An 18,561-nucleotide genomic window follows, 5' to 3' on the forward strand; every position below is an offset into this window, starting at 1 on the left:
GGTTTTAAACCTCGCCTGCYTCTCTCTGCTCTGCAGGAACAGAAGTGCTCCAGTGACTGTCCGGCTGTCGGTCCCTCTGCGGGAGAGGGAAAGGGGGCTGTATGTAGCTGCTCTCAGTTGTACAAATCAGAATCCAAATCTTTACAAATTGTTATTGAGAGACTGATGCCCTTAAAATACAGGTCTCTGAAGTGAAACTCTTTTTAGATTATTTCTAGAAACTCATTATTTTTTTTCAAAGAGGGGGAAAAAAAAGAAGTTAGAGGGGTCCCTAATACTTAGATAGATAGATTAAATATTCATAATATATTTAATATTAAGGAAATATATTTATTGGTTCCCCCCTCAGAGATGTCGTATCTGTTTCCTGTTATTTTACTTAAAATAGCTTGTTTAGATTGACAGGAAATGTTAAGCATTTTTCAGATGTTCTTTTCAAGAYAGTTGGTCGTATATAATTCAGCTTGGAACAAAATTGCTGTTATTTCCCCTAGTAGACAGCTGTCATTTGGTAATGACAGTTGTACTCCTCATATCTGCTTTCCTGAATAACGCAAAGGCAACTCTGTTTTCTGAGCGTGTCGAGCGCGAGCGCTCCCGGGGCGGCTGGGCGGGAGGAAACGGCCAAGGATCCACATTGCTCAAATACGTGAACTGAAGGGACGTTCTGAATCTTGGGGAGAAACCAGTTTACTCTAGAAGTTACTGCCATTGAGTCTTTCATTTAAAAAAAAATTACTTTTCATTCAAAAAATTCAATTTTGAATTAAAATTCAAAATTACTTTTCAAAATACACCGAGGTGTATTTTCTGTTTTCCTCCTGTAATCTTGAGAAGCAGCCARATCCCCTGGAGGGGAGGCAGCAGCTCGAAGGCTCTGCCGAATGTTGGCCTAAGAGCAAGTGGTGTGCCCTCATCGTTAATAGTTCTGGTTCAAAAATCTTCCGATTCTCCTGTTAGCGGAAAGGAGTCCTAGGGAAGCCTTCGGTTACGAATGCGAGCGCAAGAATCCGACCTGCTCAGGTGCTCGCTCGGCCCGYGCGAAGCTTTCTCTGTTGCGACTCCCAGGAGTAAAAAGGGGTTGGATTTGATGGCCGAGACCTGCTTTCCRGTCCAGTGTCGGTGTATGGCAGCGCTGAGATCCAAATGCCAGTGTTTTAATATGCAAATCTTAAACTTGCTATTGCTGGTGACCCTGTGCTGCTTTTATCCTAAAATGAACCCAGCATTTAGAATTAGAATGAAGTCGTTGAAGTGCCAGTGGAAGCAAGCTGGCGCGTGGGACAGCTACTGTCAAGCGAAAAAAGAAAAGAAAAACCGGCGGCATCGCTGGAAGATGAGAGACTGCGCAGTGGCGGTGTGAGCATGAGGAGCCCCTTGGTTGCAGTCGCTGCTGAGGCTGCCCAGGACTGCCCGCAGGTCAAAGCTGTGCAAACCACGCAAACGCTGCCGTCAGCTTCCGATGCCTCCGGTTGTATAAGGGAGCCCTTCCTCCTCTGGCCTTTACTTTGTTACTGTGGAAGTAGCCAGTAATTAAAGCAGGTGGCTTGTGTCAGAAGGACAAGCCTGCAAAGGAAAGTTTTGCTAGGAGTCTAGCATAGTTTGCCTTTTAACCCTTTTCTCTTCAAACAGGAAGAAAATGAACCTAAAGTCTGAACGCAGAGGAATTCATGTGGATCAGTCGGAGCTGCTGTGCAAGAAGGGCTGTGGTTACTATGGCAATCCTGCCTGGCAGGGATTTTGCTCCAAGTGTTGGAGAGAGGAATACCATAAGGCCAGGCAGAAGCAGATCCAAGAGGACTGGGAGCTGGCAGAGCGGTAAAGAGGCCTCTTTATTCCCTCATCTCTTACAGTAGGGTGGCTTTACTGATCACTATTCCTGTCTTCTGTTTTAAGTTGTATTTGCCCTGGCTCAGTTTCATCATAAGTTCTCAGATTTGACCTTTGTAGCAGGAATTAAAATCTACCCTTCTATGCAAAGTTGATTATTTATGGCATTCTAATTAAAGAGTTTTCTAAGGAAAGTCTGTGGAGTTAGAGGTGTAAACAAAAAAAAAAAAATCCTCCAAAACCCCTCAACGAATACTTTGACCTAACTTATGTACTGAAATCTGTAATTCTAACTAGCAATTGGAAGGCTGAAAATGACAGTTTTGATTAAAAACATTTTTTTTTTAAGGAATAGCTGAAACTTTAACCCATTTTGCTGACTGCATTCAAGGCAATAACCACAGCCTCCAGAGGCAGGATTGTTTTAATCTTGTCTGTGGTCAGTTAAACTTCAGGGTAGGCTCAAAGGAATCAGAACTTTTCAATGATTTAAGTTATTTTTTCTAAGCAAACTCCTTTGCAAAACAATCTAGTTTTTTTCCAGTGTGCCCCGTGCTTGACCCCAAAAATGGAGGTTGACGGGAGTCTATGCATTAGCGAGAAAATAAGAGCAACTACAACTGCTTTTTGTTGGATTGGGGTAGAAAATAAAAACATTGTCACCTGCCTGGGAAACTACAAAATATCCTTTGAGTGTACATGGCAGCACAGCTCTCCTCCTTGTCACTTCCAGGTGTAAGTAACATGACACTCCTCCTGCAGATTAGCTATTTTAAGGCTGCATGAACTTTTGAGGTGGGGGAGCATGTAGCCACGTCAGCTTTGTGACTGCCCGTGCTGGGTTGCCTTGGCTTGAGCTGCCCGAGATGTTTGTTCATACTGGCACAGAGCCTCTGCGTCTGCTTGTCTTAACAGATCGGTGGTATAGTCCAGAACTTTATCTAGGAAAAGTCCACCAATGCCTGAGAAGCCTATCTGCACTTGAATCTGGAACCTTTTCAGTGAACTCGAGTTACCTAGCGATAAGTTAACCAAGAGCATAAAAAAAAAGAAAAAACCCACAGTGAGCCTAAGTGCGGTGTTTCCACCCGCCTGCCTGTGGAAGGTCACATCTGTGGAAGCGTTTTGAGCTTGAGTCCAGACTGATGATTGTTTCTAAGCCCTAAGTTATCTGGTACCTAACTAGTCTCAACTCTCTTTCCTTAGGCCTTGAACTAGCTTTCTAGGGGGAAGGAGGAGAGAGGAGAATTTCTCCTTCCTGTTTGTCACTGGAACAGATCAGCTGCAGAAATCTGTACAATTAAGTCCTTTACACTCTTTCTAGCCTATTTAGAAGCGGCCACATGAACTGTTGAGTATATAGTACAGAGGACACTTTTTTTTTCCCCTCCTCTCTATTGTGAATTTGGCTTAAGCAGTTAATAAGAGCTTCAGTGTTAGTAGAGCAGGTAGTTATGCTTTCAATCTTGTAATATTTAGGTATAATAATACTGGGCACTTAAAAAATTCCTTAATAAATAACTGTTTGGTAAGGAGATGCTAAAGAAATGAGCTATGATTGTTTGCTTTGGTGAACGGACAGGCTTTACAGCACAGATATAATTCCTGCCCCAAGAGGTTACAAATGCAAAACCATTTATAATCCGTCCTGGGCTGAATGAATGTTTAAAGAAAGTTACTTGACCCTTTACCATCTTGAAAAGAAATACAATTCAGCTCGTTTTAAGCCTCCTGCGTAAGAAGATAAGTAGCCTTTGAAAGGTTAGTATATTTTACTCCTTCAGAAGGATGGGTTGAAGGTTGCAAAAACCTTTTCAGGGTAGAAAGGGATCATATGTTGGAGGCCAAAGACATCTCAAAACACAGAAGGTAGTTCTGATGATAAAAGCAGTTAAACCCAGGATGGGAGTAGGGTGGAGAGTGACGGAGTGGATTGATGGAAGTGCTCTTATTCTTTCTCTTTTTCCACTCCCTATGGTCTTTTCCCTCCTCTCTACCTTTGTCATGTCTGGTACCCAGCTTTGGGAAGGTAAGATCCCAGGTAATGACATGAGGGGAAGGTGTCCATGATGACATTTCAGTCTCCTCCTTTCTGACATTATCGTTTAATCCTCCCTGAGCATCTTAAGCCTTCCCTCGCTTTCACTGTAACAAAGGGGAAAGAGGGGGCATAATGTAGTGATGTGTGTGATAGCTAGAAGTGAAGGTGGGGATAGAGGAGAATTGGTGTGCCAAATGAGTAACTTATCGCACAGGAAACTAACTTATTTGTGCTGGTTTTAACCACTTAAATTAGACCTACGTCGTTCTAATCCTAGGCTTCAGCGTGAGGAGGAAGAAGCATATGCCAGCAGTCAGAGTACCCAAGGGGCCCAGTCGCTGACCTTTTCCAAATTTGAAGAAAAGAAAACCAATGAGAAAACAAGGAAGGTGACTACTGTGAAGAAGTTCTTCACTGCTTCTTCCAGAACAGGAGCTAAGAAGGGTAACTTTTTTTCCTTTGTTTTTTTTTTAATGGTTCTGTAGAGTGTGTTAAAGTGCAAGTATTTTTTGACAAATGTATTCTGGTAAAATACAGTCATATAAACTGTGGACCATAGTATTACTTACATAGCCCCAGACCTACATATTTCACTGCCTAAAAGTTAGAAAACTACTTTGAATTTGATCACTTGCATCTTCCAGAAACAGTGTTATACTCTGCTAGAAGTATTTTACCAGTCATTTTTTCTGTGTATGTCTTTAAAGCATGAGTGCCTGGTGAATTTTTAGAGGGTTCTGAATTCAACATAAAATTCGTAAATAAATCTATCAGTTTTATGGCTGTGTGGATAAACTCCTGAATTTATGTAACTGACAAGAACAGTCTAGAAATAATTTTCCCAAATACTCCCTCCCCTTCTCTGCAGTGGGGTAGGGGTGGGAGTGCAGCAGAATTGAGAGGAAGTAAGTGTGTGTGTGCACATGCGGTCTGTACTGGGTTAAAGGCAGAAGATAGTGGTATTCATGTCTAAATGGTTGTGATTGTCATCCTAATATAGATGGGAACTTGGGCAAAGCTGCTGGCTGTCCCAAGAAGCAGAAAGTGAGTTGTCCATTTTCATGAGAACTTTTTGGCTTATGTTGGAGGAAAGATTTTCAAACATTTGAATTCCTGTACCTATGAAGCAAGACAAATCTGCTTTTCCTGTGTAAAGTACTACGTAGATATTTATAGAAGATCTGTGGGGTTTCTTGTCCTGAGGGTTTTTTGTTTGTCACTTACAGTTCTGAAAAATGCTTCTGTATCTTCCTTTTTGTAACGTATGAAGGTACGCAGCATGGAATGTATAGAGTTCCAACAAGTGCAGCCTTACTACTAGTTAGTTCATGAGTTACACCAAAATAAAACTGAATGCTCTTGGAGATAAGTATAGATGTTTACATCAGTTTCTCTTCATGCTTTTAATAATTGAACTTAAAAGTTTTGACTTAAGCATAAAGACATTAGATGGAGGGTATATTTGAAAAASTTGGAATACAGATGCTTCTGGAGAGTGGACGCTATATGTTAAGTACTACTGAAAATGCACAAAAACATGATCTTTTTGGTGACCACAATCTTTTAAGTAGAATAGTGGACTTCCTACCTTGTGCACCTTTCTGTTTTAAAGTGATACGGAAATTCTTCCATTTAAATATAACTTATTTCTTGAGGGCAGTGCTGCTGAGTGGAAGTGTCTTATTCCTGTGGCACACGTTCTTGCTAGAATCATGAGTCAAACATTGCGTGATCCTGTGGCTTAGGACTTGAAGGGGAACTTTACCTGAGGAAAACAGGATAAAAGGTACCAACTGCCAGTCACTTAGAACAAACTGGTATGTCTAAATGTGGTTGAAATGCTGATGTAAAACATCAGGTGATACTGCCACAATGTAACACTTCAAGCAGCTTTAACAGGAAAATTAGAATGTGTAACAGGGTACCTTTAAATGACAATAAATGTAGAAGGAAACTGCAGTGTTTACCTTCAACTAGAAAAGAGTGTGCAGGTTGTGAATATGAAGTTTATTGGCTGAGCAGTTATTCTAGAGCATGTGTGCAAGGAAAAAATGATCGATGGCACTGATGCCTTTGCATGGCAGTAACTTCCATGAATTGCATGCTTTGACTTGGGCACAAATGATAAAATGCTTGACTCTTGAGGAGGGATTCCAGAGGAAAAAGCAAAATGTTTGTCTTAACCTTATAGACAATTCATTTCCTTTATGAGACATTGTAAATATATCTGGGTTTCGCCTTAGAAATTATCTTGGTGCATGAGGACCTTCTGGCTAAATGAGGCATTTTGTGATATATTATTTTTTTTAAAAAAAGCATTTATTCTTCTCACTTCCCATGTTTTGTTCTTTGTGCCATTCACTGTCTTGCCTCACACACTTCTGCTTTTGGTGTCTTGCTTGCTTTTGCATTTATTTCAGTGGCTCAAGAGAAAATCGTTAAGCAAGGACAGCTTGGGAGGGAGCGAAATGCTGATAACATTCTCAGGGACTTGAAGGAAATTTTTACTCCCTCCTGGGAACTGGCTTCCCCTACTGAAGGTAATGCAGCACAGCTTGAGCAAGCTGTCTGCCTGGTTTTAGTAAGCTAACTTAGTTGGGCTTTCAAAATACAAACTAGGGTTGTGCCAATAATGACTCGTGCCATTGARTATACGGGTGACAAAAAACAAATTTAGTATTCTGAAGTGAACTTGAATCTCTAAAGCAATTTTTTGATTTTTGTTGAGGAGAGTACAGGAATAAAATYGATGCTTTGAGCTCTATCTTAGCTTGTCAACTGAAGGATTATGCAGTTTCAAAAAAGATCATCTTTCTGAAAGAGGCAGCTGGCTTAAGTTCTGCTTTTTTTTAAGCAGGAAAAAATAATTCCAGGTTGCCTTTAGAAATCTGATTATAAGTTTAAACTGCTTCAATTTAATATTCACACTTCAAGAACACTGGCATTATCAAAACATCTTCCATTATTTGGTATATTAATCAAGAAGACGATTTAATATTGAGAGAAGAGGATGTTCTGGTTTCATTCAAACCAAAAAGATACCAAAACCCATGATGCGAACAGATTTAGGATCTTATCCTTTGTTACTTGCTTGGCATTTTGACAAGTTCTGCAAACTGAAGAAAATAAAAGATGTACAAGGTCTTTATTTTGCTAATTATATAAAAAGGTGAATAGGTGTTTGCAATAGAGGTAATGACAGCATCTTTTTCATATTCTTTATGTTGACTCAAGTCTGCAACCGTGGCACAACCATAGTGAAATCACTGGATTGCTAACATTCTGCTGTGACAACTAGCACCTTCGTAGAATGCCTTGAGAAAGATTTTAATGTAAATAAAACTCATTCTCTGTAAAAGGTGATCCTTTCCTAACTTCCTCTGCCTTTTGTTTTGGCTTAACTTTTCTGCCAGGTTTTCTTGAACTTCTTTTTCTGTAATCAATCTCTTTGTAGGTAGATTTACTTAGCTGTTATAAAATATATGATACAGCTGAAAATATCTTGTTGCTGAAACTACGTGTGTTCCTGTAGACCTCAGTAATCAGCACATATTGTGCGTATTCATTTTCCTCAAATCAGGATTTCAAAACAGAGAATAATGAAGTCACTGAATTTCTGAGTATCCATGTGTAGTTCTTGGCCTGACTCATTGAAAAGACAGTTCATTCTGATATGCAATTTCTATTTTCTTGGTGCCTTTAGTAACTGAATCTGTTTGAAAACTTTGACTAAAAAATTCGTATTCCTTAAGCTAAAATAATAGGGTGAGGCTAATTATATTTATAATATAATGAGCTCAATATTAAGATAAATCTGTTCTTTGAAATAAAATCATTAATTCATTGTGGGAAAAAAATAATTTAAAAATGTTACTCTCTCAAAAGTAGATCTACTTTCAGTTTTGATTATTTGGAAACGATAGTTTTTACTGACTGGTTATGTGATACTTTATTTAACAAATTTAGATCAACATGCAGTAATTGTTGCCCCTTCAGTTTGAATACTGAACAGGTGTTCTACTTTGCATCTTAACTGTAAAAAAGATTGGACTAAACCTTTTGAAAAAAAATATTCTAGTATAATTAGAAAGGAGACTGACTTACATTAGCTCTCTAGATTGCTATAGTTGGAATTTAAATGCTTGTAAAGCCTTCTCCTTTCTTATCACTTAAATAACATAAATGCACTAGTAGTTTCTAAGGAGAAGGTTATGCTGGAGTCCAGAGGCTCTGACAAGTCTTGCACTCAGGCCAATTGATCAGTTGTTTCCTAGCCACTGGGTCACGCAGCTTTGAATTTGCTGTAGCTCTGCATCTGTTTCAAAAGAAAAGACAAAACAAAAGAAAAAAAACAATAACCCTCCTCAAATCCAAATTAAGCATACCAAGTTAAATAGCCTAATTCAATTGAATATATGTATTTTTTACTTTGAAGTTCTGCATTATGCTTATTGAGACAAGTTTTGTTTTGCATGTTAGTGTTTTCAGATTGGAAGATATGCTTGCATCATTTTGGTTATGAATATTTTCGTGTTTTCTGTCTCTTTGCTGCTTGCTTTTCATCATGTTCATTTACATCATCTCTGTTCAATCCTTCGTTTTGAACAGTGTTGGCTGGCAAGTTGAAAGGTGGGTGAACTAAACTYGAGTAGTGGAGATACCAGATCTGTACACTTGACTTGCAATGCACACCTTCTCAGAAAATCAGATGTGCTTGTGTGGAAAACCCCTGTGATTGCAGCTTTATAAACTTGCATCAGTGCTGTGTGCAGTCTGTGTTGCTACCAAGGAAGCCAGGCAGGTTCTTCCTTGAACAGCTGCAGTGCTTCTGCTTTCGTGAAACACAAGTGGCTGAGCTCTCATTTACACCGCGGGGTGATTCTGCGGCAGCCACAGCCCCGACAAACCAGGGCTGCTGTGTCTGCACCAGCCTCGTGCTCCCATTCCCTGCCTCGTGCCGCTGCTGGCGTTCCCGTGACCTGGTCGTAAGCCAGCTCAAGGAGCTGATCCAGCTGAAAAATAACCCTRTGAGAAAGACTTACTCCTGACTAGGACTTCTCCTTAAGCTAGTTCATCAGCCAGTTGAATTAACGCTAGTGTTGGTGCAAGCGAAGGAGCAGGAGTGTAAAGGTGAGAGAGAGTGGGAACGGGACTAYTCCTTTAGTTTATGCTGCAGTGGAATCGCACCTGAGTCCTTGGTCTTGTACAGAGGGATCTTACATGGGAATGAAAACATAAGAAACTTGAAAGCAAGCCCATGTTATGGTAACTTGCTAGCATAAAAAGGCCATTAGTGTAAATGGGCACCTAGCTATAAATGTTTCACTTTGGAATATTAAACTTCCAGCAGTTATATTTAATAATACTCAGCATCTCACATTTAACTCTTCAGACAAATAGAATGCTTTATTCATCTATGAAGCTAAAAAAAAAAAGTCTGAACTTTTAAGACCTGTTAACTTTTTTTAAACCTCCATATGAATTTAGGAAGTATTTAATCTACTGTGTCCAATTTTTTTCCAGCAGAGATCCAGGAAGCCAAGGCTCCCAGCCCTTCTATAAACAGGCAGGCTAGCATTGAGACAGATCGAGTATCAAAGGAATTCATAGAATTTCTCAAGACATATCATAAACCTGGACAAGATATCTATAAACAATGTAAATTATTTTTGGATGCAATGAATCATAAAAGGGTAAGTGTCTTGCATGTCTTTTACAAAAATAAAATAAGGAAGTTGGAGAAAGACAGAGAAAATACTGCACTATTTCCAGCAGTGTTTAGATACTGTGAATAGAGATCTTTGGCTGGCATGCTTTGTCAAATGAAGATCTAAGGGCAATCTTAAATTCTGAGTAGCTTGTTTCAATAGGCTTTGGTATGGCATGTGACCAAAGAAACCTCCAAATTCCAATATTGCAGACATCTTGAAAGAACTGTCCTTTGCATCTCTAAGAAATTAGTTCTGAAAGATGACATGTCTGGACAAAAAAAATCTTTCAGATAAAAATGATTTGGGGAAATTTTACTATATTCCATAATCAATGCTTAGCTATCTTAATGTTATGATCTTACAAAGGCAGTAGAAGAGACGTGTGCAGATTGATACTGTATTTTTGAGGAGGGTATTTGACTTGATTGCAAGTCCCCACCCCAGCAAGGGATGCCTCTTCATTCCGTATATAAAAACCATTTGTCCTCCTTGAAAGAAATTTTAATGTGACTGCAGTGCCACCTACAGGAATCCTACAGGATTCAGTACTGGGTACCTCTCCTTTTTACTGCCTTTTCTATTTAGTTTGTAGTTACCCAAATGGGATCCTTAAATTTAACTGGAAATTAAAGGAAGTTCTGATGGAACCTTACGTGCCCTCCACTTTGAAAACATCTTGAAGTATTTTTTTAGAATTGATTCACTTTGAACACAGAGTTTGTGGTGATTGTAGAGCTATTATTAGTTATAAACACTGAAGTTCTTGGCTACCTAATTCCTTGAGAGTTTGGGCTAATCAAAGAGGAGTCCTTCTCAAGACTTAATTTGCTACTACATTTAAACCAAGCCTGAAGTGCAGCACTGCCTCCAGAGTTGAGACTTTGTGTTCAGAAAGACTGTCTCTGGCCTATGGAAATTCTGCAAAATTAATATTAAACTCTGAAGCCTCTGTGTTCTTCGGTAGCTCAATTAGTTAATGCCTAAAAGGCAGTGTTGTTTCACAAATAACACTGTGAATATATTTCACAGTAACATTGTCATTGAAGCATTTACTGTATAAATATTATTTCAAATTCATAACTTCCTGATTTTTTGACACAGTGCATACCATCTTAAAAAGTTACAAAATGGGGAACAAGCATTTTGCTTGAATAGTCTGCAGAAGCTTGACATCATCAGTAGGAGGTGTGATTGGGAAAAGGGCATTGCATCTATCCAGTTCCACTGCTAATATATCTGTTCAGCAAATAAATATAAATCTCTTATATGTTAAGGAGCTAGTATGCCTTGGTTTCACATGTTTTGAATATAATTTAGCCAATGTAAATATGTCTGAGGATTTATTTGCATTCTCAGACTGTTACTGTGGCTGGACACTTTCCATAAAAGAATGTCAGAGGCATTGCTATCACTTCTCCGGCATGTGCAAACTTAGTCAATTTTCTGTTACAGGATTTAAGTATTGAGGAACAATCTGAATGTGCCCAAGACTTCTATCAAAATGTAGCAGAGAAATTACAGACACGTTGGAAAGGTATTGTGTTCCTCCTCTTACTATCTTACTGCTGAAAAAGTAACATTTTGAGGAGAAAGCCTCTTGCACAGAATACTTCCTAAGCACCTCTAAGAAATGCTGTTAACAGCTTTTAGTGCCATAATTACAGCTACTCCCAGCAGTACTTTCTTTAAAATTTTGCAATCCAAATCTGCTTTTACGTTTTTTTWAACTTTCAATCAAATGTAGTTTAGTTGTTTTCCTTTCTTATCCTTTGAAATTTAATATTCCTCAAAAAATCAGCCTGAATACCTAATGTCAAGCCAGTTAGCAGGCTGTAATCCTTATATTATGGTGCAGCACCCAAGAAGTCGATGGGTAAAATTCTCACTGATTTGACGAGGGAGCATTTTGGTTGCAGACTACTTTTACTTTTTTATGCCTGGTATGTAAATGGCACACCTACCTTAAACATGGCCAGATTTTTTTCCCTTTTGAGTGGTGAACATGAGCAGCGGATTTGGAAAATCTCACTGGATTTGTTCTCAAAAACCGTTTCTTCAAGAAATGCCCTTGTAAGCTACAAATGACTGAATCTCATTAAAATGCTGAATGATTGTGCTTCATTGTGAAGCTATATAGCATGAACTTACATAGTCATGTCAGTGCAGTGTTCTCACCATTATAGTGTTACTTCTGCTATAGAGAATGAGAATATTCTTGAGTTAATGAACATCTGATGCATTTAGAATGTTTATATGATATACTTTGCTCAAGTCAACAGTACTGATTTGGTGATTCTCTGAGTAAGTTGTATTAAATTTTCAAAACAGTCTTACAATGCTTTATTTACTATATTGAGAACACTATATTGTGTGTGTGGGGGGGGAACTACTGTATTGTGTGTGTGGAATTTGTGCTTTTCAGTGTCCCCGGAAAAAGTTGAGAAAGCGATGGATCAGATTGAAAAATACATTATGACTCGACAGTATAAATATGTCTTTTGTCCTGAAACAACTGATGATGAGAAGAAGGATCTTGCTGTCCAAAAGAGAATCAGGTAAGTGTTTGAAACAAAAATAGCTGAGTAATGGTGCTGTCAGTGGTCTCTGAAAAAGCATATTAAAAAACTCATGCTGTGCAAAGATAGCAAGCTTTTTAGCTAAAAAAGGGTTGAAGTTTTTTTTTTCTTTTTTTTTTTTCTTTTTTTTTAAGAAATAGAATGAATGAACAGAATGAATAACAAAAGGCGCTACACTAGGAAAACTTATTGGTGTGCTTTTGTTAAATTCTAGCAAAAAAATAATCTTTGAAATAATTACTTGTGTGGAGTAAGTTGATTTATAACTGGATTAGTGCCTCATTTAAATAAAACGCTCCTCATGCATTTTCTTAATTCAAGAAGCAACTGGTTTCAAACACTTGAATGTTAYTGATACTGAATGTTTTAACTTCTCCCTCCTCCTTCTACCCCACCCCAACCCCATCACAGGGCTTTGCATTGGGTAACTCCGCAAATGCTGTGTGTTCCTGTCAATGAAGAAATTCCAGAAGTCTCTGATATGGTTGTAAAAGCAATTACAGGTTTGTGAACAAAAGATTTTTGTTGTTGTGTTTTAGGGGGGGGGGTGGGTTTGTTTTTTTAAGGTTTACAGCTTTAAATTTCAGAACCCTTGTTCATGGAGATTATTTTCTGCAGTAATTAGAAAAGAGGTCCAGACATCTAGATTTGCAGTAGTCTGTGTGTGTTTGAACTAGCGAATCTGTGAAGCAGGAATAACTTTGTTACTGCAAAAGTGTTCAGAGTGACTTACGTATTTGAGATAGTTGGACTGAACCAGCAAAAGGTCAGATAAATGTATTTTTATGGAGTATCAAGTTCTGCAGAGAAAACTAGTGCAGTTGCAGCATTGTGTAGTGCATGTCCTACTCCTTTAAGTGTATGATTAATGTGACTTTAATTATCCAAGGACATTTTTATCTTACAGATATTATTGAAATGGATTCAAAGCGTGTCCCTCGTGATAAATTAGCATGCATCACCAAGTGCAGCAAGCACATATTTAATGCTATTAAAATCACAAAAAATGAACCAGCTTCTGCTGATGATTTCCTTCCAACGCTTATATACATTGTTTTGAAAGGAAACCCACCCCGCCTGCAGTCCAACATCCAGTATATAACACGCTTCTGTAATCCAAGCAGGTTAATGACAGGAGAAGATGGCTACTATTTTACCAATCTGGTAAGTGTGGGAATAGTATTGATGCTTTATACAAGATTGCCCTCCCTTTGGATGAGGAGGAATTCCCAGTAAAGGAGAATACATCATAAAATTGTAGAAGGAAAATTAAAGCTGCTCTTGAAATAGTGGCTTAGGTCACTCTGGGGTACAGCAAGCTTTCTTGCTTTATATCTCTTCTCTCTCCCACCTCTGCTTTTCAAACCGGAATCTCTGCTTTGCTTTCTTTACAGTACGAAGCCCTTTGAACAGTCTGATGTTAAGACTTAAGCACGTTTTTATTCTGTAAGGAGATAAGTACTTGCTGTTGCTAAATCCTGGGCTTGGACAGTACAGATGTTACGCGTGCAAAGTTTGCTGTTTAAGCCCATAGAAGTTTATCCTATGAAAGCACTGAAGAACTAGGCCATTAATGTATGGAAGTAAATGGGCTTTCTAAAGCTTCTACAGGAGGCATCTATTTATGTGCTTGTTTATATTAGAAAGAATTATGAATTTGGCTCCTCTGCAGTTCATCTTAAAGCAATTCTTTAGAAAAATGTGTAGCTGAATGGAATACTTGAAATATTAAATGTTCCCTTTGGTAGGACAAGAGCATCCCCAAGGTGAGATGGGCATCTGAGGATTTCTTCCTGCAGAAAGATGAACAGAGAGCATAGCTGATCTCTGCTGATCAGATTAACAACTRTGAATTTGGTGCTCTTGTTTAGTCATCATGTCTTGTGCTTTCTGATCTCTCAACTCGCATTGTGAACCTCAGGGCCGCTGCATGCTGGAGGTATCTAGTCAGTCTGTGTTCAGCTGCAATAGTATCTTCCTATATTGAGTTCCGAGTTTTTGACGACTTTGGAAAGGGGAAACGGATATGTGAACTGTCTGGTATAGTTGGCTGCTTGAGAAGGTCTTTAGAAGTGATCTGCTGAGGCATTAAATAAGTTACTAGTTCAATAGCAAGGTTAAAAAGTAGAGCACAAGTTCCGATTTATAGCCTGCAGTGATACTTGCTCTCTGTTCTGTTCATAGTGCTGTGCTGTGGCCTTCATTGAAAAGCTGGATGCTCAGTCTTTAAATCTGAGCCAAGAGGATTTTGATCGTTATATGTCTGGTCAGACATCCCCGAAGAAGCAAGAATCTGACAGTTGGTCGCCTGATATGTGCCTGGGTGTTAAGCAGATGTATAAAAACTTAGATCTCCTGTCTCAGTTGAATGAGAGACAGGAAAGAATTGTCAGTGAAGCCAAGAAGCTTGAGAAAGACCTGATAGATTGGACTGAYGGAATTACAAAGGAAGTCCAAGACATTGTTGAGAAATATCCRTTAGAAATAAAACCAAAAAATCAAGCCTTAGCAGCTATTGACTCTGAAAATGTGGAGAATGACAAGCTGCCCCCACCACTGCAGCCTCAAGTTTATGCAGGATAATTACCAGTGTTAACTTTTAAAGGCATCCTTATCTTCACCTAGTACTATCTGCTACTTGGAAAGGGAAGTAAATTAAAGGATAAAAATCAAATGAGTTTAAATCAGTACATTTTTAAAGGTACATTTTTTGTTAAGTGTAATAAATTGTATTTATTTTAGTCAAAGTAGATTTCTATTAGACTTTTGTGGGTTTTTGAACTGAACTTAAATTTTCTACACAAACCAGTGTAATTTTTAAGCAACACTAGTCCGTTGACATCTTTTTCCTGAAAGCTTCCTTCTAAGCATGCACTTACATGTTTTTAATAATTACTTTAACTTAAGAAAATTTTGAGTTCTGCCAGAAACTTGAAAGGTACTGATGTCARTCTGAATTTATTCTGTAACTGTAAAGATTAAATATATATTGTAAAATATGTAAAATTGTAAATAGGTTTAAAATCTARTGTCTCAACTGTGCATGGCCTCTTGTGTATTAGTGAAAATTATATAGGAAAGTGTTAATTATAGCACCTCTCAGTTGAATCCYTTTGCAGTATAAAGGCAAGGAAACAGTTACTGTTTCAATAAGCGATGTGGTTTAACTGATGAATTGCAGTCAGAGGGTATTCCTGTAATGATTTAAAAACTTCACATTCRTTATCTTAAATTTGCTCTTTATAAACAGAAAGCACTACCCAAAATAAGATGTTTCTTCATGTAAACATTCTCTCTGCTTTGTCAGTCTACCTAATAACCTTTCAGTGGTGCACGTAAGTGCTGATCTTGCTTCTTTTGAAGAGAATGTTAAGCCAGGCTTCAGAAATGAGAAGAAATATTTTAAATAAAACTGCATAATGTGGAACAAAAAGGGAGGGGGGAATAGTGCAAGAGTTGTGTAAAAAAGTGTGTCTCCTTTTTTTTTTTTTTTTTTTTTTTCCCTCCATTAGTGGGCAAGGCCCTTGTTGCTTTTTTGGACAATCCTGGTAGATAAGTAAGTTTGTATAATTAGAAGCTACTTTTTAGTAGGATCATGAGCCATTGCTCCAAGCWGAAAAATGCATTTTATTTTCCTGAAAATGTCACTCTTCTGACCTTTAGTGACCTCCTTTAGCAAAGGAAGTTACCTTGCCAACTATCGAGCATCGAGGTAAATACGGCTTTATGGCACTAAAACTTCAGATCACTGTGTAGAGTATTTCAAGTTGAGAGTAAGAGCTCACTCTGCAAAAAGTAGCCTCTTGCAATAGAACATTTTTTTTATGCCAGTGAAGCATTTTATATATTATTTTAACTCTCTTCCAGTTGATCTAATGTGCCATGTCTTGTTTGTGTACCTGTGATATCTAACATCTAAAACTACTTAGCTTAAACAACTCTTAAGCAATGTTAAGTTCTTACCATCAAGGAGGAAAGTACCTACCTCTCTATTATGTTCCACTGCTTTAAAAACACTGATAYTTAAATTTGCACTGCAATAATTTCAGACCAAAACTGTGATTTGTCCCTTTTTGTCAAAGAYACTTAGCCTCATGACCTATGCATTTTTAGTTTTTAGGAGATACCTGGTTACAAAATTCTCTTGATGTAGTGAAGCAATGAGTTAATCAATTAATAGTAGGAAATTAAATTTAGTATATYCACATGCTGCTGCTCCCAAACTGTTTAAGATCTGACCCATGCTTGTGGTAAATAATACTGCAAAGACTTTATTTTCTTTACAAATTCTAGGTGCTAATTCTGATATCCAGGTACACAGGTTTTCCTGAAAACAACAAAAAACCACAAACTTTTAGCTACTGTATAAATTGACGTGTTTAAAATTGTGTATGGTATGCCCTCGTTAATGAGTTYCTAAAAATCTCGTTAATGGGTTTTGTTATGCTGTTAATGATTAATAGGAACCTAATTGTGACTAGTTCTGCATTCCCTGTGTGTAAGGAGGAAGAAATATTAATCATTCAAGAGAAAGCCTAGGTAACAGAATTTCTTTTTCTTTTCAGAAAAGATCATTGTAGTGATTAAGTACTCAAGAATGACCTGCTGATGCATTTGTTACTGAAGTATCTCTAATTCATATGCCATCTTGTTGTCAAGCCCCTAAAGTGGGCATATTTGCAAACAAATCCTGAGAATTCCTGTAAGGCAGGTAAGATGGATTTCCATACCCACCTAAAATTTAGCAAGCAGRAGAGGAGAGTGGCTTGCTCATAGCCTTATTGCAGGCTGAGTACATACCAAATCTGTGAGCACCTCTTAYGGGAATTGCATCCTAGCATTTGGATGGCTAGGACTGCTTTAAAACCCTGTCAATGTTTTATTAGACRAATGACTTGCCTGTAGGTAAAACAGTAAATAGTTTGTTTTGCTCAAAAGTAAGGAGTTCWGTTGCCATAGTAATAACCTCCAAGTATCTTACCAGTGTTTAAAATTCAGAATGGGCAAGTCATTGCGCACAGCGAGCTGGGAGGTGCTGCTCGCCGAGCTGGGAGGATGCTGTGTCAGTTCTTAGCTAACCATGAGCTTAAAAAAAAAAAAAAACCCTCTAGTATTGATCCCAACTGGTATTGCTTACTCGCTCTGAGTGCTTGGTACTGGGCATCACTGCACTRTGGAGATGCTCTGGTCCCACAGACGTGATTGGGATAGGTACGCAGGGAACAAGATGCAGCGAGGGGAAAAAGTTCCAAGTTACTAGGATTGAAACAGTTCTTTGGGCCGTGCTAGAGTGGGAAKAGGAGCTGTGAGCAAGTTGTTAGTAAACTAGAGAGCGTAACATAGGCTGTTGTGCTTTGGCAAGAGTCACAGCATCAGAAATTCTTYGGTTTTCTCAACAGTCTGCTAATAATTCAGTATTACTGAAAATGAAACTGTGGAGCTCATTAATAGTAATCAGAATTGTAAATTACTTCTTTGCATGTTAACTATTTATTTTGCTGTAGTGAAAAGCCTATTTTACAGTAAGTACTGATKAATTAAACTGTACAACATCTTTGGTTTCACTCAACTGAATCATGAAATTAAATTGATTCTTCTATCCAGCGATCATCGGTGTCTATAGATCCACTGGCGTATATTCTCCTCYTGTGGCTGAGCATCTCATGCTTAAGGCAGGGAGTCACAAACACGGGTTGATGCGTGAACTTAATGCTTAGCGTTACAGGAGCATGGGTTTAGCAGTAGTTAATAAAAAGGATGGGGGCAGACGCTGTTGTTTTATCTAACAAAGAACCGAACTTTGGAGCCTTGTGTGTTACAGTGGCTGCAACAGACCTGGGTATCCAGCAGGAGCGGTCGGTGTGTCCCTTTGTCTCGGGTACAGCCACTGTCCCTTTGTCAGCTGTATATGGTTTGATTTTTTTTATATATATATTTCTTACTWGGGTGGCTTGCCAGACGTGCATTGGCACTACTACCTCCTGCTTTCAAAAGCCTCAGTCAAGAGAGTTAATAACTAGGCAGGGTCACTGAGTGCTGTCTTAAGCCGTGGGGGAAGACGTGGCGGTTTCTGATCTTCAGGAGAGGTACTACGGTTTTCACTCCCTGAAGCACCACAGCTATTGCGAATAATCAAGGATTTTTTYCCCCAACTTGTCACACTACTGCAGCTAGAGTCAGCGATAGGTTTAGCAACGTCACGACCCTGACTGYAGCTTTTGCGAGCAGTTACAGCTCTCTGCACCGTGTAGGTCGAAGCGGGGTCTCGGGGGCTGCGTAAACGAGCCCGTCTGAGCGGAACTGCAGCAGTCCGGGGTCTCCTCTCGCCGGCCGGTGCCTGCGGTCCCGCACAGCCCCGGCGCCCTCGGCGGCCTGTCGCGTCCCGGGCCGCCCGGCGCTGGGC

The 18,561-nt window shown here is 38.9% G+C and overlaps 1 protein-coding gene across 6 annotated transcripts; it reads left to right on the forward strand.

The window, feature by feature from the left end:
• Positions 1 to 1,276: 1,276 nt before the first annotated feature.
• Positions 1,277 to 17,765, forward strand: RABGEF1 (RAB guanine nucleotide exchange factor 1). Of its 6 annotated transcripts, XM_085309255.1 has the most exons (10): positions 1,277 to 1,818; positions 4,149 to 4,315; positions 6,292 to 6,411; positions 8,480 to 8,500; positions 9,398 to 9,564; positions 11,035 to 11,116; positions 12,005 to 12,137; positions 12,570 to 12,661; positions 13,066 to 13,322; positions 14,343 to 17,765. In XM_085309255.1, exons 1-10 carry the CDS (start codon positions 1,640 to 1,642, stop codon positions 14,739 to 14,741), a joined length of 1,617 nt encoding a protein of 538 aa, XP_085165381.1. In that variant the 5' UTR covers positions 1,277 to 1,639; the 3' UTR covers positions 14,742 to 17,765. The 6 variants fall into 6 exon arrangements, with proteins under 6 accessions (XP_085165381.1, XP_085165382.1, XP_085165383.1 ...); XM_085309256.1 differs by lacking the exon at positions 8,480 to 8,500 and having other exon boundaries at positions 9,395 to 9,564; XM_085309257.1 differs by lacking the exon at positions 8,480 to 8,500.
• The last annotated feature ends 796 nt before the right edge of the window (positions 17,766 to 18,561 follow it).

Source organism: Rhea americana, unplaced genomic scaffold, assembly GCF_003343005.1.
Source record: "Rhea americana isolate MKP2758 unplaced genomic scaffold, rheAme1 scaffold_295, whole genome shotgun sequence".
NCBI lineage: Eukaryota > Metazoa > Chordata > Aves > Rheiformes > Rheidae > Rhea > Rhea americana.